This window comes from Emydura macquarii, unplaced genomic scaffold (genome assembly GCF_026122565.2).
Source record: "Emydura macquarii macquarii isolate MOO-44397 ecotype Brisbane River unplaced genomic scaffold, CSIRO-AGI_Emac_v2 contig_1300, whole genome shotgun sequence".
NCBI classification, from domain to species: Eukaryota; Metazoa; Chordata; order Testudines; family Chelidae; genus Emydura; species Emydura macquarii.
The window spans coordinates 2,061,267-2,088,445 of record NW_027131437.1 but is presented as its reverse complement, the minus strand read 5'-3'; the positions used below and the strand labels follow the sequence as shown (position 1 = coordinate 2,088,445).

The window sequence follows — 27,179 nt, the reverse complement described above, 5'->3', positions numbered from 1 at the left end:
ATCCTTGGAATTTCTAAGTATGATAGATAACAATTTCTAACTCAAGAAGTACTGCATCCAAAATGGGGGAATTCTACATTTGACCTCATCTTGACAGATAAAAAGGAACTGAACACAGAACTAAATATTAATGGTAGCTTAGATGCAAATGTCTTGATCACATTTATAATGTGCAAAGCGAATAAAGTCCAATCCAGTGATATATATATATATACTTGGGGCTTTAAAAGGCCAATTTCACAAAGCTGAAAACAGTTATGAGCCAAAGCAGCTGAGTGGAAGAATGTAATCAGAACAATGTGAATGATCATTAGGAATCATTTAAGAGCACTTTACTGGTTGCCCAGAATTCCACAGTCGAGTAAGGAAGTGTTGATTGGAAACCCCCTGCTTTGCGGGGAAGTGAAGGCACCTGTACAAATAAACGTGTAACAAATGGAAGACGATGGTCATGAGGCTATGGCAGGTTTTGAACCCAGGCCTGCAAAGCAGGAGCTTAATCTGCTGCACCACCAAGCTGCAAAGATTGTTGAGGAGACTGCTGTTAATAAACCACCACCAGAAGCTACACCTGCTGACTCAGCATGGTCAGATGACTAAACCGCAGACCGCTGATTGGACAACACAGGGTATAAAGCTTCCTAGCTGCTAGACCTGTTGTTGCTCAGACTTCTGAGACCAGGTCCCTGCTTCCTTGCCTGCTTGCTGCTACCCAGCCTGGTTCCTGCTTCCTTGCCCTGACCCCCGTTGTTGACTCTGGCTTTGATCCTTGATGACCCTGACGCTACTTCTGGCTCCAACCACTAGGTCACACAGCCCTTGTTATGGATCCTGACGGTAAAAATCAGAAGCTAGGAATTATAGGAAGTTGATAAGGGAAGCAAAGGGACACAAGAAGAAATCTGTGGCTAGCAGAGTTAAGGACAATAAGGAGTTTTTCGTATATTAAGAACAAAAGGAACCCTAACAATGGTATTGGTCCATTACTAGATGGAAATGGTAGAATTATTCATTGATTTATAGATGTTAAGGCTAGAAGAGACCATTGTCATCATCTGGTCCGACCTCCTGTGTAACACAGGCCAGAGAACTTCTCCAAAATAATTCCTAGAGCAGATCTTTTAGAAAAGCATCCAATCTGGATTTAAACATTGTCAGTGATGAAGAATCCAGCATGACCCCTGGTAAATTGTTCCAGTGGTTAATTACTTTTAGTGTTAAAAATGTGTACCTATTGTCAGGCTGAATTTGTCTAGCTTCAACTTCCAGCCCCTGGATCATCTTATACATTTCTCTGCTAGACTGAAGAACCCTTTATTAAGTATTTGTTCCTCCTGTAAACAGTTACAGACAGTCTCCCTTTGTTCTCATTGTTAAGCTAAATAGATTGAGCTCCTGGAGTCTATCACTATTATAAACAATAATAATGCAGAAAAAGCAGACGTGTTCGATAAATATTTCTGTTCGGTGTTTGGGGAAAAAACAGATGACATAGACTCATCATATGGTAATGAAAACATTAGATTCATAAACTTTAGGGCCAGAAGGACAATCATGCTCATCTAGTCTGATCTCCTACACATTGCAGGCCACAGAATCTCACCCACCCACTTCTGTAATAGACCCATAATCTCTGGCTGAGTTACTGAAGTCCTTAAATCGTGATTTAAAGACATCAAGTGACAGAGAAGCCACCATGTACACTAGTTTAAACCTGCAAGAGACTTGGGGCCCATGCTGCAGAAGAAGGTGAAAAATCCCAGGGTCACTGCCAATCTCACCCAGAGGAATATTCCTTTCCAACCCCAAATCAGGCGATCAGTTAGACCTGAGCACGTGGCCAAGAGGCACCAGCCAGACACCTTGGAAAGAACTTTGTGTAGTAACTCAGCCTGGCCATTGAGCATATTTGCTGCTAGCAGTTGCAGATCAGCTACATGCCATTGTAGGCAGTCTTGTTATACCATCCCCTCCATAAACTTACCAAGTTCAGTCTTGAAACAAGTTAGTTTTTTGCCCCCACTGCTCCCCTTTCCATTCCATTAGTATTTCTGAAGAATGTTAAAGAGCAGCTATAAAGTTAGACATTTTTAAATCACAGGTCTGGATAATTTGCATCCAAGAATTTTAAAGAGCTGGCTTAGGAGCTTGCAGGATTGTTAATGCTGACTTTCAATATGTCTTGGAATACTGGAGAAGTTCCAGAAGACTGGAAGAAAGCTAATGTTGTGCCAATTTTACAAAAGGATAAAAGGGCATGATCTGGGTAATTATAGACCTGTCAGTCTGACATCAATCTCAGGCAAGATAATGGGATGGCTGATACAGGACTCGATTAATAAAGAATTAAAGGATGGTAATATAATAATGCCAATCAACATGGGTTTATGGAAGATAGATTGTCGAACTAAAGTGATATCTTATTTTTACAAGTGTGATTAATAAAGTAATAGTGTTGGTGTTTAGGATTAAAGGGTGACTTGAGTACAACCTATAAGTACCTCCAAGGGGAACAAATATTTGATAATGGGCTACTTAAGTCTAGCGGAGAAAGATCTAACACAATCTAATGGCTGAAAGTTGAAGCTAGGCAAATTCAGATGGGTTAGGTGTGCATTTTTATCAGTAATTAAACGGGAACTATATACCAGGGGTTGTGATTCTCCATCACTGATAATTTTTCAATCAAGTTTGGATGTTTTTCTAAACGATCTGTTCTAGGAATTATTTGGGGCAGTTCTCTGGAGGTCAGACTAGGTGATCACAATGGCTCCTGCTGGCCTCGGAATCTATTAATTTGCTCTCATTTTTCTGTTCAGCACCTATTTGGGATAACTTTTGGCGTACCAGCCTGGGAGCCTGGCCCTTGCATCTCATGGCAGCTGTCTCTAATGTGCAGATGCTCCCAAGTGGGTGGTGGTGATAGCTGTTGAGGGGCCTGGCTCCCATGCTATTTGCTTCCACTGCCCTCACAAGTTGCTGAGCCTATGCTGTAAAGACTGAACCCCACACACACTATGTGATGAAATGGGAATTTTCTGTAACAGTTTTCTGACTCTGTACTTTGCATTATTAATCAGTGCAGGAAAAGGGGCTAAGTCTGCTGTTGGGGGCAGCACAGGATGTGAGGTGAGGGTATTGCCTTGTTGTCTAGGATGCAGTGAATGACGGGGTTATGCAACTGGCCTGAACCTGCTGAATGGAGAATCCAAACAAGACAATGGAAAGTTCCAGTGAACAGAACATTGACACCTAGCAAACAGTGACACAAAGGAGGGAGGCTTTTGAGACATGACCAGCAAGGGATAAAGAGTGGGCTTCTAAAAGAGACTTGGTAGCTCTCTCCTGGGACTGACTAAGGAGTCTGAGAGAGACAGAGCCCAAGATGGAATCCACTACAGCTTGGCTGGTGGGTTGCTCTGGTTTGACCAGAATGGACGATGCTTTAAGTTTTGTTTCTGAATGCTAACTTAAGGACTTCCAATGCTGTGTTCCAGTTGCCTAGTAAATCCCATTCTGTTTTGAAAGGCCGGTTTGGCGTCACCACAAATACTGGCTCGGGTGCATTAGTTCCTGAAGAGTGAACAAGTCTCTAACAAGGAGTCTGCTTCAGTTGGACTCCCTGAGCAGCGTTCACAGTGTGAAGCAGGAATTCTGGGGTTCTGAGGCTGTGTAGCCTAACCTGCGGGAAGAGTGAGACCCGTTGGGAGTCTGGCACACTAGTGGGGTTCCTCCAAAAGACTGCTTAAGATGGGGCACAGGACCTGTCCCCTGCGTCCATGATACACAGTGTTCTACTTCGAGTGATTGCTCATGTCCATTCCAATGTAGGTGAGTGTACGCTGCTGTGCACGGTTCCTGGAACTTTTTTCCCCTTAGCAGGCCCCGTAGGGTCAGCTCTAGTGCCCCCTGGAGTGCCGCGCTCATGCCATGGTACATGAGGCACTGCCGACTCCATGGCCCCTCAGTTCCTTCTTTCTGCCCGTGACGGTTGCATGGAACTAGCCTTGCTCTCTGCAAGTGCCATTCCCCTTTGTTATTCGAAGTACTTTAGTTAGCTTTAAGTAGTTGTTAAGTAGTGCAGTTAGATGATAAGTCCCCCAGGGACTTGAAGTGGCCGCCTGGTTTAGCCACCCTCATGATCGGTACCTTAAGTGCCTGGGGGGAGAGCAAACAGGAAAGACAAGTGTAAGATATGCAGGGCTTTTAACCGTGGGCTCAGAAGGACAGAGAAATTAGGTTAAAAGCCTTGCTCTTATGCAGGAGCGCTTCGCCCAGCGTCTGAGCCGTCCTGCTTCATCTCGGCACCGAACGTCATCTCGGTGCAGAAGGTACCGCTGGCACCGGACTCGATTCGGCACCGAGCAGCGGTGCGGACGAAGACGAGAGTGTGTGGAGCGCGGACATTCCCCTGCGCCATGGGTACGGGCAGGGTCAAGGGCGGAGATGCATCAGCCACGGCCAGTTGAGTCCTCTCCGGTGCCTGCATCTCCGAGCAGGGAGACTCCCCCGACTCCTGGGAGTGGGAGAGTGCCCCTGCCGACGCCGTCGACACCGGAGGTTCTCAGGTGGCAAGAACCTTGTTGGCCTGCCTATGCCACCTCCGCCCCCCCCCCTCCCCCCCCCGTCCGCCGAGGGAGAAGGGGCCGGTGTCCTGGAGCAAGCCCACATGGGGTCCCCCCAAAAGGCGGTGGAGATCCCTGGTACGAGGAGGAAGATCTCCCGCCAGATGGCCACCGGGGGTAGAGCGAGGACGCTCCTCCAGCAGTTGCGCCAGGTCGGCGTCGATGAGCCAGCCTGCTTCGACACCGGATGCGGAGTCTCCGTCTCGGTGCCGATGTTGGTCCCCAGCACTGGAGGCAGTGCACGCTAAGAGGCAGCACCGGTCGAGGTCCGCCAGCCGGTGCTCGGGCTCCTGCTCCAGATCTCCAGCACCGAGGAGTTCGCCTGCACCAAGGTGGTGCAGAACCCCGGTCATTGTCGGAGGCCTCGGCACCGAGGGGTTCGCTGCACCGAGGCGGTGCGGAATCCCAGTCGCCTTTCGAGGACCCCGCACCTTGCAGACCCCAATGTGTAACCTAGTCGCCGGAGTTAGGCTCGGCACCGTGGATTTCGGAGCGACACCGATCTCCATCAACGAGGGGTAAGCGGCACTGCTGACATCCTCGGTACCGAGGCTCCGGCTCTTCGCAGTGCGCCTCTGTCCATGGGCACCGCCCACGGCGACGGAGGCGGTCCTTGTCCTCCTCCACATCGGAGGTGGCGAGAACTCGGTCCCCAGCGCAGCACAGCACCTGGGGCCAAGGATGGCCACGGCACTGCCTGTCTAGTGGCTCGGGGTCCCACAGGGGGAACAGTCATCGGGACAGCCGACGCCCTCATAAGGCATCAAAGCAGGTGGCACAGTCAGCCCTGGGTTGGCCCCTGGGACAGTGGCCTTATTAGGCCACACAGGGCATCCAGATGGGACCAGGGCCCCAATCCACCCTGTCAGCAGGGGTGCAGTCCGTGCCCCCGACACAGGAGAAGGCCAATAGACACCGCTTCTTGGACAAGGAGTCAGACCCCATGGAGGGCCCCTCTATGGTCCCTTCGGCAGGCAGGGGAGCACCTGCAGGACATCCCTAGGTAGTCCTCTTCCTCCTCCATGGACAAGACACATGGCGCCACTGAAGGGTTTCAGGGCGCACCAGGGACTGCTTGAGAGGGTGGCTTCTAACTCAGGACTGAAGGTCAAGGAGTTAGTGGAGGCTGATACCCTCTTTAATGTGCTGGTGGCGGCTGCCCCAGCGAGGGTGGCCCTACCAATCCACGATAGGGTCCTCAAAATTGTTAAGGCCCTGTGGCAACCCTTTCCTCGGTCACCCCTAGGTAGAGGTGGCTGGAAAAAGCGTTATGGCCGGCCGAAGGGTTCGAGTATCTGTTCACTCACCCAGCCCTGGGAACCCTGGTGGTAGACGCAGCCAACCTGTGGGACAGGCAAGGTCTGCCTGGTTCCATTCCCAAGAACAAAGACGACAAAAGGTTGGGATTTGTTTGAGAGAAAAATTTATTCCACAGCAGCCCTGCAGTGCAGGACTGCCAACCATCAGGCCCTCCTGGGGAGATGTAATTTGAAATGATGGGACTCCCTCAGACGGTTGCTGAGGCCCTGCCCCAGGACCAGGCCGCAGACTTCTCTACGATCCTGGATGAAGGCATCACGGTGGCTAGGGCAGCGCTCCAAACGTCCAGTGACACTGCTGACCCGGCGGGTAAGGCCATAGCCTTCTCTTTTTTCCACAAGGAGGTGCTCATGGCTGCAACTCTCAGGCCTGTCCTAGGAGGTGCAGCAGTTAAGCCAGGACCTCCCTCTATGGGTCGGCCTTCTTCTCCAATCGGACTAATGTGAGGCGGCTCAGTCGGAGGGACTCCAGCGCCACGGTTTGCCCTGGGCTGGTACATGCCTCAGACTCCCAGGCGGTGGTCACAGCCCCAGGCGCAGCAGCGACCTCCGCCTAGGCCCTTTCAACCCTACAAAAGAGGGACAGAATTAGGGGGTTTAGAGGACGGAATCAGCCCCCCAGCAAGGGCCCCCCAGGGGGTCGGGCAATCGTAGGAGACAGTTTCGATGGTACGCCTGAGGGTGGCGCCCTATGGCTCTCTTGGACCCGACCCGCCCTGTCCTGAACAAGTTAAGGCCTTCTATCCCATATGGGCAAAGATTACGTCGGACTGTTGGGTCCTCGGAATAGCCTCTGGGGGCTACGCTGTACCCCCCACTTCCGAGCAACTCCTCTTGCAGGAGGTGGATACCCTCCTCGACATAGGAGCGGTGATTATGGCTCATCAAGGTAACGGGGGGTATGAGACCCATACTAGACCTGCGACATCTGAACAAATGTGTCAAACAACTGAGGTTTCACAGGGTTTCCCTAGCCTCCGTAATCCCTTCCAGGGATTCAGGAGACTGGTATGCAGCCCTCGACCTCAAGGGCGCATACTTTCATGGGTCCCTCCTCCCCAGCCACAGGAGCTTCCTCCGCTTCACAGTGGCTGGCTTCCACTACCTATTTACAGCCCTGCTCTTTGGCCTCTCTTCGGCTCCAGGGGTGTTCACCACATGCATAACGGTAGTGGCGGCCCACCGGAGGTGAGAGGGTGTGCAAATCTTCCCTTACTTGGACGATTGGCTGATCAGGGCAGGTCCAGGTTCCAAGTGTAGGAGGACGTGACCCTCACTCCCTCCACATGCAGCAGCCTGGGTCTGCTCCTAAACAAGCAGAAAACTAAACCCCGTGCAACGCATAGAATTCATTGGGGGCTCCCTGGACGCTTCCCAGACCACAGCCTCCCTGCCTCAGCCACGTCTTGAGGCTAGAGTCTCTATCATCTCCCAGCTGCACCGATGCCTCACGACAACAGCCGGGTGCTGCCTAAAGCTGTTAGACCACATAGTGGCCCACACGTAATGGTTGGCCTCGGTGTACGTACCGAGCAGACACCCACTGATTGGGTGGTCATAGTTCTCCTGCCCATCCTAGCCTCCTGAGGCTGGTGGAGATCACCCAGGGCAATGTTAAAGGGAATCCCGTTCAGGGAACTGGTTCCTTCGGTCACCCTAATCTCCGACACCTCAGATGTGGGACGAAAGGCCCACATCAGCCAACCTGAGTCACAAGGGCTCTGGTTGGGGGAGGACAGGTGCATGCACATCAACGTGAAGGAGCTAAGGGCAATTTGCCTAGCATGCAGGATGTTCCTCCTGTTCCTGACAGGCAGGGTGGTACAGGTGCTGACGAACAACACCGCAGCTAGGTTTATATAAACAGGCAGGAAGGGGCGCGCTCCTTGACTTTCTGCGAGGAAGCGACCCGTCTGTGGGTCTTGCCATGAGGCATGACTTCCACTTGACTGCCTCTCACCTCCCGGGAGTGAGGAATGATGAGGCTAATCACCTCAGCAGGACGTTTCGACCCCACCGCGACTGGTCGTGGCACCCGGAAGTGGTGGCTACGACCCTCCGAAAGTGGGGTGTTCCCCCACGGGACCTATTCGCGTCGGCCTGGAACAGGAAGTGCCCAAGGTTCTGCTCGCTCCAGGCGAGACCGGGTCAATTTCCAACGCGTTCCTCACCAACAGGGCTGGGACGCGCTCCCGCCCATTCCGCTCCTGCCCAAAGTCCTACTGGAAACCAAGAGGAATTGGGCGGGCATCACACTTATCACTCCAGCCTGGTCGAGACAGCGTTGGTTCAGCATGCTGCTGGACCTCTCGATCGCTCTGCCCATGGAGCTCCTTAGGCAGCACAGCCTTCTCTCCCAGGTCCATGGTCGCCTGTTGCACCCGGACCAGGACTCCCTGCACCTCATGGCCCGGAGGCCCTGTGGCTGACGGAGGGAGTGAGACCCTGCCCGGTGTGGGTCCAGCACCTCCTGCTGGGCAGCAGGAAACCTTTTACACAGGTTGTGTATCAGCCTAAGAGGTGTCGGTTTACCTCTTGGGTGGAGTCCCGGGGCATTCCGCCCAGCCTCTCGCTTCGGTAGGCAATCCTGGAGTACCTGCTCCAATTAAGGCTCCAGGTCATGGCGCTGGCCTCGTTGAAGGTTCACCTGGCGGCCATTCGGCCTTCCATCAGCCACTAGAGGGGAGAACTCCCTGTTCTCCCATCCCATGTTGGTCAGGTTCCTCAAGGGGGTGGAGAGGCTTATCCGCAGGTCTGTGACCTGGTGCCTCCCTGGGATCTCAATCTGGTCCTCTCGAGACTCATGGGGCCCCCTTTTTGAACCCGTGGCTTCATGCCCTCTGCTCATGCTTTCATGGAAGGTACCCTCCCTGTTGGTCATTATCTCAGCTGGGAGGGTCTCCGAAATTAGGGCCTTGACCTCGGAGCCCCCTTATACAGTATTCTATAAGATAAGGTGCAGTTGAGGCTGCACCCGGCCTTCCTGCCAAAGTGGTTTGCCAGCTTCATTGTAACCAAGATATTTCTCCCCGTGTTTCCCAAACCGCACGGTTTGGAAGAGGAAGGGAGATGGCATTGGCTGGACGTGGGACGAGCTGGCCTTCTATGTTGAGCATACAAAGCCGCTCCGGAAATGGATGCGGTTCTTTGTCGCAGTGGCGGACCGGACGAAAGTATCACCTGTCTCCGCCCAGCACATCTCCACATGAAGGACATCCTGCATCAAGTGCTGCTATGAGCAGGCGAATGTGCCACTTCTGGGTGTCATCACAGCGCCCTCAACCAGAGCTCAGGCCTCCTCTGTGGCCTCCCTGGAGAGAGTGCCCCTGCAGAACATCTGCAAAGCCGTCGCCTGGTTGTCGGTGCACGCCTTCATGTCCCACTATGCCATTGTTCAGCAGGCGAGAGAGGACACAGGTTGCGGCAGAGCTGTGCCAAGGGCAGCTCACCGGTAACTCCGACCCACCTCCGAGGTATTGCTTTTTAATCACCTGTATTGGAATGGACATGAGCAATCACTCGAAGATAGAAAACATGGTTACTTACCAGTAACTGTTGTTCTTCGAGATGTGTTGCACATGTCCATTCCACACCCACCCTCCGTCCCCACTGTCGGAGTCTGCAGAAAGAAGGGACTGAGGGCCCGCAGGGTCCGCGGTGCCTCATATCCTGGCATGAGCGCGGCACTCCAGGGGGCACTAGAGCCAACCCTATGGGGGAAAAAAGTTCTGGGAACCGCGCACGGCAGCGCGCACTCACCTATATTGGAATGGATATGAGCAACACATCTCGAAGAACAACAGTTACTGGTAAGTATCCTTGTTTTTCAGAGGCAGAATTTCAGTGACCTTCTAGGTAGAGAGCTACCAATCTGCAGGGACTGAGGGGTGCACAGTACTCCCTGGGACATGATGAGTGGTCAGGGTGGTTGGGGGATGGAGAGCCACAGGTCAGGTGGGGTGGTCTGTGGGGGGTGGGGGACACCCTGGGAAATTGTGGGAGAGAGGGGTATTATGGATGGTTTTGCACCCCACAGGTCAGGATGGGTGAAGGGGGACACCGTGAGTGTTTCTGAGAGAGATGGGAGACACCCCAGGTGGTTCGGCAAGTGCAGAGCATTACCAGTCATTCTTCACTCTTCTCTGTTACAGCGTTCGTATCAATGAGAGAAGGCAAAGAGGGATGGAGGAGAACAAGAGACTGGCGTATCTTATCGACATCAAGACAATAGCAGCAGGTGAATGGAGACCCTCCCCTCCCTGTCCCTCTCTGCATGCATATCCTTCCAGGGAGGCAAATCATTAAAGAGTCAAATTACACCTGTGTCTGACTGGGAGGCTGCCCTGCTTACAGGTGTCTTACATGTCTGGTGAGGATGGTGGGTCTCTTGGGCTGGGCCATGTCTCCTGCCTGTGTGTATGTCTGTCAGTCATTGTAACAGTACCGCTGCAGGCACTATCAGTACAACACCCCTCAAGCTGATGAGAAGGGCGTTAGTGCTGCCAGGTGAAGCTCCCTGAGTTGGGATGTGTCTGTGCGTTCCGCCCCGATGCATTAAGTATGTGATGTCATGGTGCAGTTTCCACAGGACCCCAGCCTCCTCTGGGATCCAGTCCTTGTGGAGCAGGACTTGAGTTATGGATGCTCAGGTTGAACAGTGTGCAGAGAATAATGCAGTAGGGCAAGAATGATTTGATCTCTGGAATGCCTGCCTTGCAGTGAGACTAAAGAAGTTCATTTTAGACTCCTATCAGTTAATGATTTGGAGGGGTTTGGCTGCGTGTGTTTGTTTGGGCTTGTTGGACCAGGCCCAAGATGGCGGATCTGCCCCAGGGATTGCAACTGAAGAGGTGTTCCTTTTCCCCACAATGCTCCATCTTTGGTGGGCATGAAAAGTGCCTTCCTGCCTTAAGGAGGGATCCTGGCTAAGGGATACGATGCCTGTAAGGCTTTCTCTAAAAGAATCAGAGGGACTGAAAGACTGTGCTCCAGAACTGGCTCCTGCAAGAGGCTGTCAGAGACGTTTTCCCGAAAAGCTCTCCCCAGGCACGAGTAGCAAAAGCCTGAGGCTAAAGCCCAGACTGAAAGGGGTCAGCCTCCTGGAAATGCATCCGCATATGGATTTTATCTGGGTAACAAGGACATCCAGAGATAAAAGAGGTAATGTTAACATTGGCAGGGAGGTAAAACAGTCTTCTTTAGGGCTAGGACGAGACCTTCATGGGGGAGGAGCTTTAATATATTTTTAAAGGCCAGAAGGGGCCATTAAACCATCTAGTCTGATCTTTTGTATGTCACAGGCTGCTTAATTTCACCCCTTTACTCCTGTATTGAGCCTGGTAACTTCTGTGTTTGGCTAAAGCATCTTCCAGAAAGGCAGCCAGTCTTGATTTGAAAACTTCAAGAGACGAATAATCCACCACATTCCAATGGTTAATCAAACTCGGTCTTTAAAACTGTGCCTTATTTCTAATTTAAATTTGTCTGGCTTAATTTTCCAGTCATTGTTCTTGTTCTGCCTTTCTCCACTGGATTGAAGAGCTGTATACTTACCAATCTTATCCCCACAGGAAGGTCCTTAGACACTGTAATTCAAGTCACCTCTCAGTCTTCTTTTTGGTAAACTAAACAGATTGAGCTCTTCAAATCTCAAGATTATCCTGGGTTTTCTTCCATGGAGGTAGTGTGCACCTTGGGGCTTTTGTCCCTGTGGGCCTTTGTCCCCTCTGTCATTGTTCTCTTTATGTCTGCTTCTTGTCGTAAGAAGACAAAAGTTCCTGCAGGGGTCCATTGGCTTCCCTGTCTGAGTTTCTGAGGGCACTAGTTTTGTCCGATGTGGCTTCTGATTCACTCTCTCAGCAGAATAACCAGGGGCATAGTGTCTACCTATGTCTCCTCTATCTTACCTCTGGGTGGGATGGCATTAATTGCAATGCCAAGGCTTGTCGGGATTTAATGCACAGAATGGCAGCAGGCCAGGACGTTTCCTTAGAAGCTTTGCCCAGGAAACCATGCAGACTGACATCTAGGATCTTCCAGAAAAAGAGAGAGAAGGGTCTCCCTCTCAGTGCTAGGGCTGCACAGCCTCTTCTGACCTCTGCCACTTGGGGATGCTTGTGCAGCCCTGAGCTTTCCAGAAAAGTCCTGGTGTTCTGCAGTGCTAAGGGGTACATCCACAAGCGTGGTTATGCAGAGGTGTCTCTCTGGCAAAGCTGCAGTCCTTATTGCACAGCCTATCTGTGGAGAGGTGTTGGGATCCCCTGAGTCAAGGATGTAGCCACTTTCCATTTAAACATGGGTTTGCGATGAAATGAGACACTGAGGGAACAGTGTGATATGCCATATCTACTGTTAATTAAAGACTTGTTTAATCCGCAACACAGTCGTCTGCCCTCACAGCGCCCATTGTGGAAAAGTTTACTGGGTGAGGGATTTATGGTAGAGGATGTGTGGCAAGCTTCATGGTCCGCAGAGAAAGTGATAAATGATTATCTTATCTCGGACCGCACTCTGTGTCTACCTGGGTTTGATTTAGCATGAAGGCAGTGGAGCCTTCTGAACCGGTTTCATACCAGACATGGAATTTGTGCTGCAGTAGAATTTCAGTGGCGTTTTAGAAACAGTCCACTATGTCGATGTGGGCAGCCACAAACCATGACACATTATTGAGAACTGCAAATGACTCAACTTCCTGGAGGTCTTCATGCCTTGAACATCATTGATAAGGACACTATGGCTTGGCTTGACTGGGTTGCGTATGCCAAATAATAATAAACCTGAGGAAAGGTGGTTCTTTAGGTAGTTATTTATATGTCTTCCAACATGGGTATGGTACGCCCCCAAGCTCCTGAGAGCGGAACTTCTTTTTTGCTAGCAGTGCCCGCTGGTGCACATGCTTATGCGGTGTGCCCCCCAGGGCATAAAGAGGCCAGGCAAACCTACTATAGCTTTAGGCTGGAGACAGAACACTTGAGTAGTCCCTAATCTCTGTTTTAAACTTGGGCAGTTCAGTCTGTTGTAAATTGTTTTGTTTTAGTCCGTTAGCTTTAGAATAGCTCTTAATGTTTAACATTGGGTTAGGTACTGGTACTAGATGGTGGTGAGAGCTGTGTCAGCGCCTCAGTCTCCCAGTGTTAGAACATGTGTCCTGGATCCACAAGATCTATGCTGTACCCCAGCTTCTAAACAGTCCCTTGGAGAAACCCCTCCAGTGAACCAGACCCCCCCAATGGGTTCCACTCTTCCTTCAGGGTAGGCCACACAGTCTCAACATCTCTGGGCTCCAGCACTCCTCTTTCACACTGGGAGCTCTGCCAAGCGAGTCCAGAGCCAGACGCCTGGTCAGAGACTTCTACACACTTCAGGGACCAATGTGCTTCAGCCAGGATTTGCAGTGACACCCGGCAGTCTTTTCAAAACAGAGCAGGGTCTATCAGTCACTTGGACACAGCCTCCAGAGGATTTTATGTTAGCACAGAGGAGCAAAGGTTACGACATAGTCTATCCTGGTCAAGCCAGCATTCACCCAGCCAGGCTGCCATGGAATCCATTTGTTGGCTCTCTCCTTTTGTCTTTGTCAGTCCCAGGTGAGAGCTGCTGAGTCTCTCCAAAAGCCAACTCTTATCCCTCTCCTGCAAACCCCGCTGAGTTCACGTATTCTTCCTGTCAGAGATTGCTGTGGATAGGGGTCAGTTGTTGGGGCTCCCATTGTCTTTCTGGATCCTGTATTGATATGGGTGGTTCTTCTCTGGATGACTGCACATGTGCACTCCACTCTTGCTGTATGCGTGCCCTGCACACTGGCATCGGAACTTTTCCTCAGTGGTACCTTCGAGGTGGTTCCAGTGCTCTCTGCTGCCACTGGGCACTGGTATAAAGGACCAGCCAACCCAATCCCCTCAGTTCCTGCTTCCTGCCCGGGATGGTCACTGGAATTGCTCTATTTGCCTTTGCAAGTGCTCTCAGTGGACTCCTTGTAGGGTTTATTGTAAACAGTTCCTATGGTGTTATTACAGTTATTACTCAGTCATCAGTGTGGTTAGAATCTTGTACCCCACTGGGGGTTTCATCTAATGCCCAGTACCAAGGGACACCTCGGTCTCCAAGCCCTGTGTTCGCTGCAGTAAGCTGATGGCTATGAGCAGCCCACATTCAAGCTGCTTGAAGCGTTGGCGGAAACTCATAATTGGGATCACTGCCAGATCTACAGAGACTTCAAGCCTAATACAGAAAGGACCATGAACACAGGCTAAAGTTTTTACTTATAGAGTTGGCCTTGAGATCTCCACCAGATTGGTCAGGCTCAATGCCGAGTGCCTCGGTGTCAGGATTGCGTCTCCTACTTTGCCTGAATCCCAACACCACTGACCCTCCTCATTGCCTAGGAAGAGGCATAAAGACCTCCAAGCAGACTGCTGAAAGAAAATCTCCAGCACTGAAGTCTGTTATGCATGGGTTAAGAGTAGAGTGCAGCTGAAGTCCAAGCACTCCTCTGGCACCGCAGAAACTGGCACCGACGCAGCTACCATCGAGTCCACAGCCTGAGGGAGCATATCACATTCCGGGGTGCAATCCAGACCGGATTGTTGCTGTCGAAGGGGAAGCCTGCAATGCTTGCTATGCTGTGTCTTTCTCCAGCTCGGCACCAGAAACCAGCACCTCTGTGGTCACCAGAGGGAGTGTCATCCTCTGAATTGGAGGGTGAGTCCTACATTTCCCAACCTCGGAGCTGCTCTTCTTGCTCCCCACTGAGGGACTACTAGCCTGCTAAGGATCCTTTGGCTGGGTACCATCGAGTGGATGGCTGGAAGGTCACTGGAGGCCTAAACCTGTCCAGTTGCCTTTTTGGAATCCATGGGGTTTCCCCCCAGTGTCTAGCTCGTACTCCAGGCATTCCTATACTGTGGCCTGAAGAGATGTGCGGCACCTACCCACCAGGCACTATCAGTCCCTGAGCCCACTACTGAGCACCAAGAGCTGGTCCAGGAGGACCCTGCTGGACAAGTGATTGGAAGAGATGCAGCCTGAGCCTGTGCTGGCCTCCTCTTCATCCTCTCCTGATGAGGCAGCCTCATCAGGGGGATTTTGCCTCCCCTAGATGACTATAAGGCCCACTAAGAGATGTTAACAAGAATAGGCTTACGCCTGGGCATCCAGGTGGAGGAAGTGAAGGAATCCCTGCACCGCCTGACAGATACTTTGACCACAACAGGTCCTTCCAGTGTGGTCTTTCCTCTCAGTGACGCAATTAAGCATCCCATTAAGGCACTCTGGCAGACCCCTTCATCCCTTTTCCCACTCTAAAAAGGCTGAGCACAAATACCATGTCCTGGCAAAGGGGATTGAGTACCATTTTTTTCATCCTCCACATGCTCTCGGGTGATGTCAGCGGCCAGTGAGAGAGAACGTCTGGGGCATCCAGGCATGATCCCCAAATCCAAAAATGAAAACAATTAGATCTGTTAAGTAGGGAAGTTTATTCTACTGGAGGGTTGCAATTTAGGATTGCCAATCAGCAGGCACTCTTGGACCACTATGATTTTAATGTCTGGGACTCCATGCTCAACTTCAGAGTCACGCTGCCAGAATTTGCTAGGCAGGAGTTCTCTTTGTTAGTAGGTGAAGGGAAGTCCATGGCGAGAGCTTCATTGAAAGCTGCACAGAATGCAGCAGACTCAGTGACCAGGCCCATGGCTTCTGCAGTGGTCATGTGCAGGTGCTCGTGATTGCAGTCCACTCAGTTTCCACCGGCGGTCCAACAAACTTTACAGGAGCTGCCCTTTGAAGGGTCCTCGCTCGTTTCAGAGTAGACTGAATCTAAGCTGAATGGTTTGAAGAACTCAGAGGGCATCCTTAAAGTCTCTGGTATTATATATCCCAGCCCATCCAGGAAGCGCTTCCATGCTCAGTAGAGACCCCCTGTTACACTGGCCCTGCTCCTTGGCAAGATCTGCAGAGAACAAAGAGTAGAGGTCATAGGCATAGACCTACCTGCTCCTTTGTTTTGAGGGGCTGCTCAAGGATGCCGTACCAGTTCCCAGGATGCCAAACCCTGTTTTTCCTTTGTTTGCAAACTGCTTTTCCCACTTCTTCAATGCTTGGTTCCATGTTACCACAGACCTCTGGGTGTTGAGTATTGTGGAAATGGGATATACCCTCCAGTTTATTTCTACCTGCCTTCCCTGTTCCTTTTCAGGAACCACTATACTACAAGCTCTTAATTCAGAAGGTTCAGTATCTCCTTCAGCTGGAAGCCATAGAGGAGGTTCTGCAATGCCTCAGAGGAAAGGAGTTTTACTTCCATTATTTCCTAATCCACAAAACAAAGAAGGTGTCAGACCTATTTTGGACCCACGTCAGCTCAGCAAATACCTCAAGAAGATAAAGTTCTTCATGGTCACCTTGGCTACTACTATCCCTCCCTGCATTCTGGGGACTGGTACGCTGCCCTCAACTTGAGAGATGCCTGTTAAGTGACAGTGTATCAAGGTCCCAGAAAGTTTCTCAAGTTCACGGTGAAGCACTCACATTACCAAATCACTGAGATTTCACAACATATATGTCCGTGGTAGCAGCTTTCCTGAGGAGACTAGAGTGCAGGTCTACCCTTTGACGACTGGCTAGTCAAGGGCTGGTTCAAGGTCAGGTTCTCTGCAGTATTCAACTCATCCAGTCACTTGTCAAAGCTCTAGGACTACTGATCAATGTAGACAAGTCTACCCTTTGTCCACTGCAGAGAACAGAGTTTGTAGGAGCAGTGCTGGACTCTATTCTAGGCCAGACCTTTCCTTCCAGAAACAAGATTCCAAACGGTTCAATCTCTTGTAGCAGACCTCAAGGTTCACCCAATTGTAAAAGCCTGAAACTGTCTGAGACTCCTAGGACGTATGGCCTTGTGCACATATGTAATACAGTATGCCAGGCTGCACCTCAGACCCCTCCAAAGTTTCCAGTCTCTGTTTATTCTTAAACTTACCATCATCTGAGCACTGTGCTCATGATGCCCTCTCAGATACTGACTTCACTGTATTGGTGGGCAAACCCCTCGATGTTTGTGCAAGTGTTTGCATCACCCACCATCAACCTTTGATGATGCTGGGCCCCCTTTGTAGGTCTTTGGTCCTCAAGGGATCTCACTCTTGATATCAACATCAGAGAGCTAAGACCGGTCTGCCTCACCTGTCAGGCCTTCCTACCTCATATCAAGGGGAAAAGCCTGTTAGAACAAACAGACAACACTGCAGCAATGTTTTTCCTCAATAGACGGGGAGCTCGCTCTTCCCTGCTTCGTCAGGAAGCAGTTTACCTATGGAAATTTGCATAGCCAATTCAATCAGCCTCAAAGCCTCTTACCTTTCAGGAGTGAAAAGTGGGCTGGCGGATTGCCTACGCAGGTCATTTACAAGTCACCATGAGTGGTCTCTCGACCTGGATGTAGCCAGAGGTGTTTTCCAGCAGTTGTGGACTCCTCTGAAAGGCAAAAAAGGCCAACAGAAAAAGTCATCAATTTTGCTCCCTGCCAGGCCACAATCTGGGCTGTAGCTATCTGCACTTCCCCCAATCCCACTCCTACATGGAGTGCTACTGAAGATCAAGTAGGACCAGGCCTAAGTGATATTTAATAACCCCAGCATGGCCTTACCAGCATTGGATCCCCCCTCTACTCAACCTGTCAATGGCGATTCCAATCTCGCTCCCGTTACACTCAGACTTGATCTTCTAAGATCCTAGTTGGCTGCTCCACTTAAAACTGCAGGCCCTTCATTGAATGACCTGGAAGCTCCATGGCTAAATCCCATGGAGCAATTGTGCTTGAAGCAAGTTCTCCATGTCTTATTTAATAATAGAAAGTCCTCTATCAGAGCTGCTTACCTGTCAAAATGGAGGTGTTTCTCTGTCTGGGCCCATCACACCAGATTCTTGCCATTGCAGGCCTCTATCCAACATATACTGGACTACAGGGCCGTCCCTAGGAGGGTGCGGGACCTGGGGCAAACCACACTGTGTTGGTCCCCCGCCCAGCTCCAGTGGCATACTCGGCCTTCGGTGCCTGAGGGCCAAGCCTGCATTTGGGGCCCTCTAGGCCTTGCGTGTGTCATGTGTGTCGTCCCCCCCCCCCCACCCCCCGTGCAGGGCTGAAGAGGTGCCCGGCTCTCACAAGATGGCACCGTCCCCCAGCTGCCCTGGGGACGGGGGGTGTCTGTACCTGCGGGGGGGGGAACATGCCACTTACCTCCTCCTGCATGGGGCGGTGGAGTCCAGCTGTGGCCAGGCTCTGCCCCTCCTTCCCCGCACCTACTCACCTCTCCCGCTTCAGCCCCACAGCCCGGCACGGGCTCAGACAGGGTGGCCTCACCCTCCGGCCTGTGGGGAGGGGAGCCATTCCGGCCCTTCACAACACACGGGGTGTGGAGCCTCCTATACCCCCTGACCTCACTGTGCATCGTGAAGGGCCGGCCCAGCGCCACACCCTCAGGCTGGTGCCTGAGGGCCTGGCCCTCTTGTTGTGCCATTGCCCGGCTCCCACCAGGTCCCGATGAGAAGCTCGGACCCTGGCGGCAGCTGCCTGCCTCCCACCCAGTCCAGCGCGCAGCCAGAAGGTGGGCTGCAGCTGCCTGCCTCCTGGCCAGTTCCAGTGCAAAGCTGGGACCATGGCACACAGCTGGGAGGCAGGCTGCAGCCACCTGCCTCCTGCTTGGTCCCTGCTACCAGCTGGGAGGGCTGCAGCTGCCCAGTTCCTGCCTGGTCTGGAGTGGGGACCTCCAAAGCGCAGAACTCAGGGTGGTCGCTCTGATCCGCCCTACCCAAGGGACAGCTCTGCTGAACTATCTATTGTACCTAAAACATCAAAGGTTAGCGATTTATTTTATCGAGGTCCACCTGACAGCAATATCAGTTCTTCATTATCTCATGGCTAACTGTTCTGTGTGCTCTAGTGACCTGACCACCAGATTTGTGAAAGGCCTGAAAAGGTTATACCTTCAGATCAGAGAATCTGTTTCTCCCCTGAGATTTGAACTTAGAATCATAGAATATTAGAGTTGGAAGGGACCTCAGGAGGTGTCTAGTCCAACCCCCTGCTCAAAGCAGGACTAACCTCAGCTATATCTTCCCAGCCAGGGCTTTGTCAAGCCTCAGCTTAAAAACCTCTAAAGATGGAGATTCCACCACCTCCCTAGGTAACCCATTCCAGTGCTTCGCCACCCTCCTAGCACACACTGATCACAGATAGCAGGTTGGAACCTCTCACTTTGTTGAACAATGCTCTTAGCCTGGGAATTTACTAGTGTTTTGTCTTGTACTAGTTTAAACGTCTTAGGAGATGGATGGGCTTCAATCCTTGGGAGATGAGTCCATGCCTGACATCGCTCACTGTCAGGAAACTTATTCTGATATGCAGTTTACATGTTCTCTTCGTCATCCCCTTGCTCTTAGTTGTGTCCCCCTTGTACCCCGTGAAATAATCCCACACCATCTTTTGCCTGCCCACAGGCCCTTTGCGTCAAGGCCCCTGACAGCTCTCCCCTGCCATTCACTTCCTGTCTAGATAGAACATTCTCACCCTGAGCCTCTCTTCTTTTCCTTTCCCAGTGGATCTTGTAGGTGGATACAACATTGGCACCATCAGCCATGACAGCAAGATTGACTGGCTGGAGCTGAATGAAACGGGCCACAAGCTTCTCTTCAGGGACAAGAAGATGAGGGTGAGTTGTCTGTGCCTTGTGAGAAGGGAGACAGGCATGCCCAGGCTGCAGGCAGTGACTTGGGCATGCCCAGGTGCAGGGAACATGGGTGTTACGTCTCTAATCCAGTGTCCTCTCATGGCCACTTACCAGACTGCCATGAGGCGATCCAGCCACTTAATCCCAGGTGCTTTAAGCCTCTGGGCACTGCACAGTATCCAGCACAGTTGGTGCCTTGGAGCCTCTGGTCACATTCTCAGGGTACAGCCCCTCTGTCCAGCACCCTCTCCAGACAGCTGCTGCCACACTGCCCAGACCCTAGAATCACTACTGACCCGTTAGACTCACCCATAGCTTAAATGCACCCTTCCTAGAATTCCAGCCATGGGATGTTCTGGGCCCAGAATTTACCTCTTCACATTGTAGGAGTAACACATAAAACACACAGACACTTTGCATAGGATTCTAACACCATTGCTGTTTACTTCACCACATGAGAAATTCACAGATCTGTACAGATTTTATAGAAAACAAACATCCTGAACACAATGCTTGTCACTGTAGTTCACCTTTCCCTTGAGAGACATCTGAGTTTCATAGATTCCAAAGTCAAAAGAGACCATGTGATCAAGTCTGATCTCCTGTATAACATAGGCCATAGAATTTCCTCAAAATAATTCCTAGAGCAGATCTTTTAGAAAAACATCCAATCTGGATTTTAAAATTGTCTGTGACGGAGAATTCACCACTACTCTTGGTAAATTGTTCCAGTGGTTTAATTACTCTCACCATTAAAAATGTATACCTTATTTCCAGTCTGAATTTGTTTACCTTCAACTTCCAGTAATTGGATTTTGTTGTACTTTTCTCTGCTAGACTGACAAACCCATTATTAAATATTTGTTCTCCATGTGTGTCTCGCAGGGGTCAACCCCATGTCTGGTACTATTAAATATTTTCATCAGTGACTTGGATAATAGAGTGAAGGGTGTGTTTATAAAATTTGCAGATGACTCCATGCTGGGAGGAGTTGCAAGCACTCTGGAGGACAGAATTATAATTCAAAATGACCTTGACAAATTGGAGAATTTTTCTGAATTCAGCAAGTTGAAATTCAGTAAAGACAAGTGCAAAGTACCTCATTTGGGAAGGAAAAATTAAAAGCACAACTACAACATGGGGAATAACTGGCTAGGTAATAGTATTGCTGAAAAGAATCTGGGGGTTATCGTGGCCCACAAATTGAATACAAGGCAACAGTGTGATGCAGCTGTGAAAAAGGTTAATATTCTGGGATGTATTAACAAGAGTGTTGTATGAAAGAGATGGGATTTAATTGTCAAGCTCTATTCAGCACTGCTGAGTACTGTGTCCAGTTCTGGGTCCACACTTAAGGAAAGATGTGGATAAATTGGAGAGAGTCTAGAGGACAGCAACACAAATGATAAAAGGTTTAGAAAACCTACACTATAAGGAAAGTTTACAATTACTGGGTATGTTTGTCTTAAGAAAATAAGAGTGAGGGAGAGACCTGATAACAATCTTCAGATATGTTCAGGGCTGTTATAAAAAGGACAGTGATCCGTTATTCTCCATTTCCACTGAAAGTAGGACAAGACATAATGGTTGTTAATCTGCAGCAAGGACACGTTAGGTTAGATGTTAGGGAAAGCTTTCTAACTATGAGGGTAGTTACGCTCTGAAATAGGCTTCCAAGGAAGATTGTGGAATTCACATCGTTGGAGATTTTTTAAAACACATTGGACAAATACCAGTCAGCAATGGTCTAGGATTACTTGGTCCTGCCAAAGCTCAGGGGATGAACTTGATGACATCTGAAGGTCCTTTCCAGACCTACATTTCTGTGATTCTGTGTTGATATTAAAGACTGTAATCAAGTCACCTCTTAACCTTTTCTTTGTTAAGATAAGTAGATTGAGCTCTGAGTCTATCACTATAAAATATGTTTTCTGATCCTTCAATCATTCTGGAAGCTCTTCTCTGAACCCTGTCCAGTTTATCAACATCCTTCTTGAACTGTGAGTGCTAGAACTGGACACAGTATTCCAGCAGTGGTCGCACAAGTGCCTAATATACCTCTCTAATTCTACTCAAGATTCCCCTATTTATCCATCCCAGGATCACATTAAATCTTTTGACCATGGCATCATACTTGGAGTTCATGTTCAACAGACTATCCACCCCAAATCTTTTTCAGTCACTGATTCCCAGGATAGATTCCCCTATCCTGTAAGTATGTGTGGTTTACGTATTGCTCCCAATGGTGACACGAGAGCATGAGTGCCAATCTCAGGGAAGACTGTAAAATGAGGGCACAAACCCCTAATTCATTGTGAGTTCTAAACTTAAACTTCACCAACCAGCTGCACCAAATACAAATTCCTCAGGCACTTTAACACTTGCCACCCAGGTAACAGTATCTCTGTGATGGATGGTTCTTTGCACCAAGAATCACAGCAATGTTCAGGTTACCTCTGATCCCCAAGGACTAGTCACTTACCCCAGGTCAGTTGCAGTTGAGGTCTCACAACAAAAACAATGCTTGTAGCCCTATTGTAAACTATAAATATTTATTAAATAGGAAAAGGAAATTAGAGAGTTTTTTACAAAGTTAAAGCAAGCGAACATGGACACGTGAATGAGTTACAGTCTTAAATATGAGAAGGTAATACAGACTACTATAATCAGCAAGCTCTATTTGACCTTTAGGGCTAGTCCAGGCTAAGCAGCTGGGGACCTCTCGCTTATGTCTGGCCTTGTCTACACTAAAAAAATAAGTCGACATATGTCATGTCGACTTACAGCCACTGCTATAATTACTGCGGTGGCTGATGTCCACGCTGCCCTCCTTGAGTCGGTGGAGTAGGTCCTCACAGGAGCACTTCCACCGACCTAAGAGGCAGTGTGGGGAGCTGCGAGCCTGCCTGCAGCTCCCTGTCAGGAGCCCACAGGCTCCCTGTGGACTGCCCCCCCTGCTTCCTGGTCCCAGCCAGGAGCAGCTACCAGGAACGTCTCCCCTCTCCCATCCCAGAGGGGAGCTGGGGGAAGCCTTCTCTGCTGTCCACCAGAAGGGCAGCCATGTCAGTTTCATAGCTCAGCTGTGTAATTGACATGGCTACCCAGGTGGGGAGCAGGTGGAGAAACTCCCTGAGTGGGACTGGGAACCAGCTGCCCCGGCCCAGCTTTGCAGCTGGGAGTGAGGTGAGAAGCCCGGGCTGCTGCAAGCTGGGGCAGCTGGTTCCCAGTCCTTGCTGGGAGCAGGGCAAGAAGTTGGGGAGTTTCTCCACCTGCTCCAGGCCTGGCAGCCTTGTCAGTTACACGGTTGAGCTGTGAAATTGACATGGCTGTCAGTTCCAGCCAGGAGGGAAAACCAGCTGCCAGAGCTTGCAGCAGCTGGGGCTTCTCAGCCCACTCGCAGCTGGGAGTGAGAACCAGCCCTCTGGGCTTCCTTGTAAATGTCTGAGCAGTGCAGTTGACAAGAATGACAACCCCTCCCTGCTCTAAGGGGTCGCAGTGTGTCCATGGACACTGCCTCGCCCTAGCTATGCTGACCAAAGCCCTGCAGCTCTCCTAGAGATGTCTTTATGTTGTTGAAAAAATGGCAATTTTGTCGGCGGGGGGAATGTGTGATTGCGGTATATCCATCAGCAGTTTTCTCAACAAAAGCTGACTTTTGTCAACAAAGCTCTCGAGTGTAGACCAGTGTAGAAACGCCTTGCCCTCCCCTCTCTTGAGTCCAAGCTGCATAGAAATACCTAGTTCCTTTTGTTCGGGGTTTTAGCTCTCTCCTTCCATGTGCACTGAGCTGCAACTCAGTTGATGGGAGGAGTCCACTGGCAAGATTCATCTTCACTGAGGTTAGTCCTGCTGTGAGCAGGGAGTTGGACTAAATTCGGCGGGAATTCAGCGGCGGCGTGGTTTTGCGGCGGCGGAGTTCCGGGGGGGGGGCAGTGCCCACCTCCGAAACCCTGCCGCCGTTTGCCCCTTTTCGGCGGTGGACACTCAGCCGAATTCCCTCCCGCCATCAGGCCCTTCCCAGAAAAAAGGTTCCCCACCCCTGTTGTAGAATCTCCATCACTGGCGATTCGTAAGGACAGGTGAGACAAACACCTGTCAGGGATTGTCTTGCTAGAGCCGTGGTTCTCAACTTTCCAGATTACTGCACCCCCTTCAGGTGGCTGATTTGTCTTGCGTACCCAAAGTTTCACCTCACTTAAAAACTACTTGCTTACAAAATCAGACATAAAAATAACAGAAGTGTCAGAGCAGTACTGAAAAATTGCTACTTTCTCCTTTTGTCTGTATGAAATGTTAGTTTGTACTGCCTTTGCTAGTGCTTTTTATTTAGCCTGTTGTAAAACTAGGCAAATGTCTAGATGAGTTAATGTACCCCCTGGAAGACCTTTGCGTACCCCTAGGGGTATGCATACCCCTAGTTGAGAACCACTGGTCTAGATAATACTTAGTCCTGTCGTAAGTGCAGGGGCCTGGACTTAGATGTCCTCTCGAGGTCCCTTCCAGTCCTGTGATTCTGTGATTAGTGCATGCAGCAACTCACAAGCGTTCAATAGAGTCTAAACATTAAACATTTTCTTATAATTCTAATACCTATTTTATCTATATTACTCCACAAGTGAGCCAGACAGAGTCCAGCTATGTGTCTGTCATTGTCCAGTTGAGACATAGGGACTGTAGCATGAACTGGCACCTGGCCAGCCAGCATCCCAGTATACATTTACATTTACATGTAGCTGTACTGAAACCCACACTGTTTGCTTGTACCCTGTTTGCCATTCGGTACAGATCTCTCTGTATCAGTGACCTGTATATGAGGTAATATCTTTTATTGAGCCGACTTTTGTTTGGTGAGAGAGCATAAAGGGGGATTAGTGGGTTACAGATCGTTGCAATAAGCCAAAAATCCAGTGTTTTTAGTGTCTAGCAAAGTGATTAATTTAAGCTCCCAGGCTTGTCTTTTGAAAGTGCTGTGCAGGTTTCCTTTGAGGATGAGGACTGGTAAGAGGAGACCCATCAATACCAGATAGGCTATGGGTGGCTCTTACAACTGTCTGCTAAGACCTTGCATACTATTGAGGTCAAACTAACAGGCCTGTGATTTTTGCCCAGACAGACTCTGTCTTATCCATTGCATCACTTCTAATTTCTTTACAGGCTACTTCATCACACAATACTACTCCACCAGCTTTGCCTTTATTTCTGTCTTTCCTAAACAGCACATGCCCATCAATACCTGTACTCCAGTCACGGCTACTATTCCACCATCTTTCTGTTATCCCTATCATATCTGGTTTCACTTCCTGCACCAGTAGCTCTAGTTCTTCCATTTTGTTACCCAAGCTCCTCGCATTAGTGTACAAGCATCTTAATTTTTGCTGTTTGGCTTCGCTCACATTCCTTACATGATTCGTCACAGTCATTCTACCGCCAGTGTCACCTATTACACTGGTATCTACACCACCCTTCCTCTTCTTGTCCATTCTCCTACCCACTGCTATAGCCTTTCCTATTTCATTTTCCTCCTTCGCAGTTTTAAAGTCAGGTGTGGAGATCACCCGGGCGTCTCCCAACCATCTTCCCCAAATTCCTAGTTTAAAGCTCTCTTCATCAGCTGTGCCAACCTCCATCCTAGAAGTGCATTTCCCTCCCTACTCAGTGAAGTCCATCCCAAGAGAACAGTCCTCTGTCCATGAATGCCTCCCAGTGGCCACACATCCCAAAGCCCTCCTTACAGCACCACTGCCTGTGCTGTCTGTCGATCATTATAATCTTGTCAGGCCTTTGCAGTCCTCCTCTAGGGACAGGCAGAATCCCGCTGAAGATCACCTGAGCCTCGATTTCCTTAAGAATCTTCCCCAGCCTGGCATAGTCTCCTTTGATACCTTCCAGCAAGAATCTAGTTATATCATTTGTACCCATGTGAAGGACAATCAGTGGATTCTTTTCAGCTCCCGTTAGGATCCTCTTCAGCCTCAGGTCCACATCCCGTATCTGAGCACCTGGCAGACAGCACACCCTTCTGTTCTCCAGATCAGCTCTGGTTACAGGCCTGTCTGTTCTTCTCAGTAGGGAGTCCCCAATCAGGTAGACCTGCCTTTTCCTGGTGACGGTGTGATTCTCCGGCCTATCCCCTGTTCTTTCTGGCTGCAACTCATCTTGTCTACTATTCTCTCTTTCAATCCTCTGCGACCCTTCTTGTATCCTCCTGGGGCTCTTACTTGGTGGTATCTCCATTGGCTCATCCACACATTGTGTATCCACTAGCTCCTCTTCTCTTCTTCCTTGCCCTCCCAGCTTCAGTAACCTGCTGTGCCCCTTCTTCATTTACCAACTCTGCAAACTTGTTCCTGAGCTCTATTTCTCCTTCACTAGCCCGTCTTTTCCACTGCCTGGTTCTCGCAGTCACCTGCTTCCATGGCCACTTTCCTCACCCAGCAGCATCCCCTCAGAGTTCTTTGGTCCTGCTTCCATCTGCAAGTCTGGGTTTTTCCCTTCAGCCTCCTCATTCCTTTGCTCCATCATCTGCTCAAATCCTCTTCTAAACTCAGCCAGAGTTTCCACCTGCATCTCCAAGCCACAAATCTTCTCTTCCATCAGCTCTATCAGGCGGCACTTCATACAAATGAAGCTCTTTTGAGGTACCCCCTCCAGGATCATGCACCTCCCGCAGCTTCCACATCCAGTCATCTTCATTGTCCGTTCCACTGTTTGAGTCACTACCACTGTTGCCTCTGTATCTGTTATAGCCTTACGTCCTGTCAGTGAGACACAAAAAAATAAAAACAAAACAAAACACACCCTGAACAAGCACCACAATAATACCAGAACACCACATGCTACCTCCCCAAACTTCTCTTGCAAACTTCCACTCAAATTCCCCTGTTTACAGCTGTTTGCTGACTCCTGTACCGCTGCAGCATAAATCTGCAGCAACTGTTTGTATCTTGAAAATCTCCCATCCAAGTACTGAGCAGGTCTGACCTCAGCATGTGAAATCTGACTGTCCCAGCAGTAGGGGGATGGATGCAGGGCCTCAGTGTCCTGGCCAAGGGTGGTTGCCAGGCTCGCCTGGGTGCATAGCCCAGCCATAGGCCCTGCTGATTCTGCCTCTTTCCTCTCTAGTTGCAGATTTATGACATTGAGAGCAGCATCAAGACCACGATCCTGAACTACTGCTCCTATGTGCAGTGGGTCCCAGGCAGTGACGTAGTGGTGGCTCAGAACAGAAACAGCCTCTGCATTTGGTACAACAATGATGCCCCAGAGCGAGTTACCATGTTCCCTCTGAAGGTAAAATTCCAGTCTGCTCAGTTTCTACAGCCATCCCCACCATCACCCAGTCATGTGTGGGTGCTGGGCAGATCAGCGTTTCATGCAGAGAGGCCAGACTGGGTGGTGCTTTGGAAGTGGAATGGGAGTAAGCCTGGTTTGCCCCAGGTGGGGTATGACCGTCCTGAAAGCTATGGGGTAAGAGGGGATGGAGAGAGCAGAAAGTGGGGGGTGAAATGGCCTCA

General features: G+C 50.1%; 1 protein-coding gene across 1 annotated transcript in view; it reads left to right on the top strand.

Annotated features, from left to right (window-relative positions):
* IFT172 (intraflagellar transport 172) overlaps nucleotides 1-27,179 on the top strand; it is a 122,517-nt gene that overhangs the window by 48,586 nt on the left and 46,752 nt on the right. The window contains exons 14-16 of the mRNA XM_067550549.1: nucleotides 10,096-10,181; nucleotides 19,535-19,647; nucleotides 26,788-26,955. Coding sequence (XP_067406650.1) covers nucleotides 10,096-10,181; nucleotides 19,535-19,647; nucleotides 26,788-26,955 — 367 coding nt within the window. The remainder of the gene's footprint in view (nucleotides 1-10,095; nucleotides 10,182-19,534; nucleotides 19,648-26,787; nucleotides 26,956-27,179) is intronic.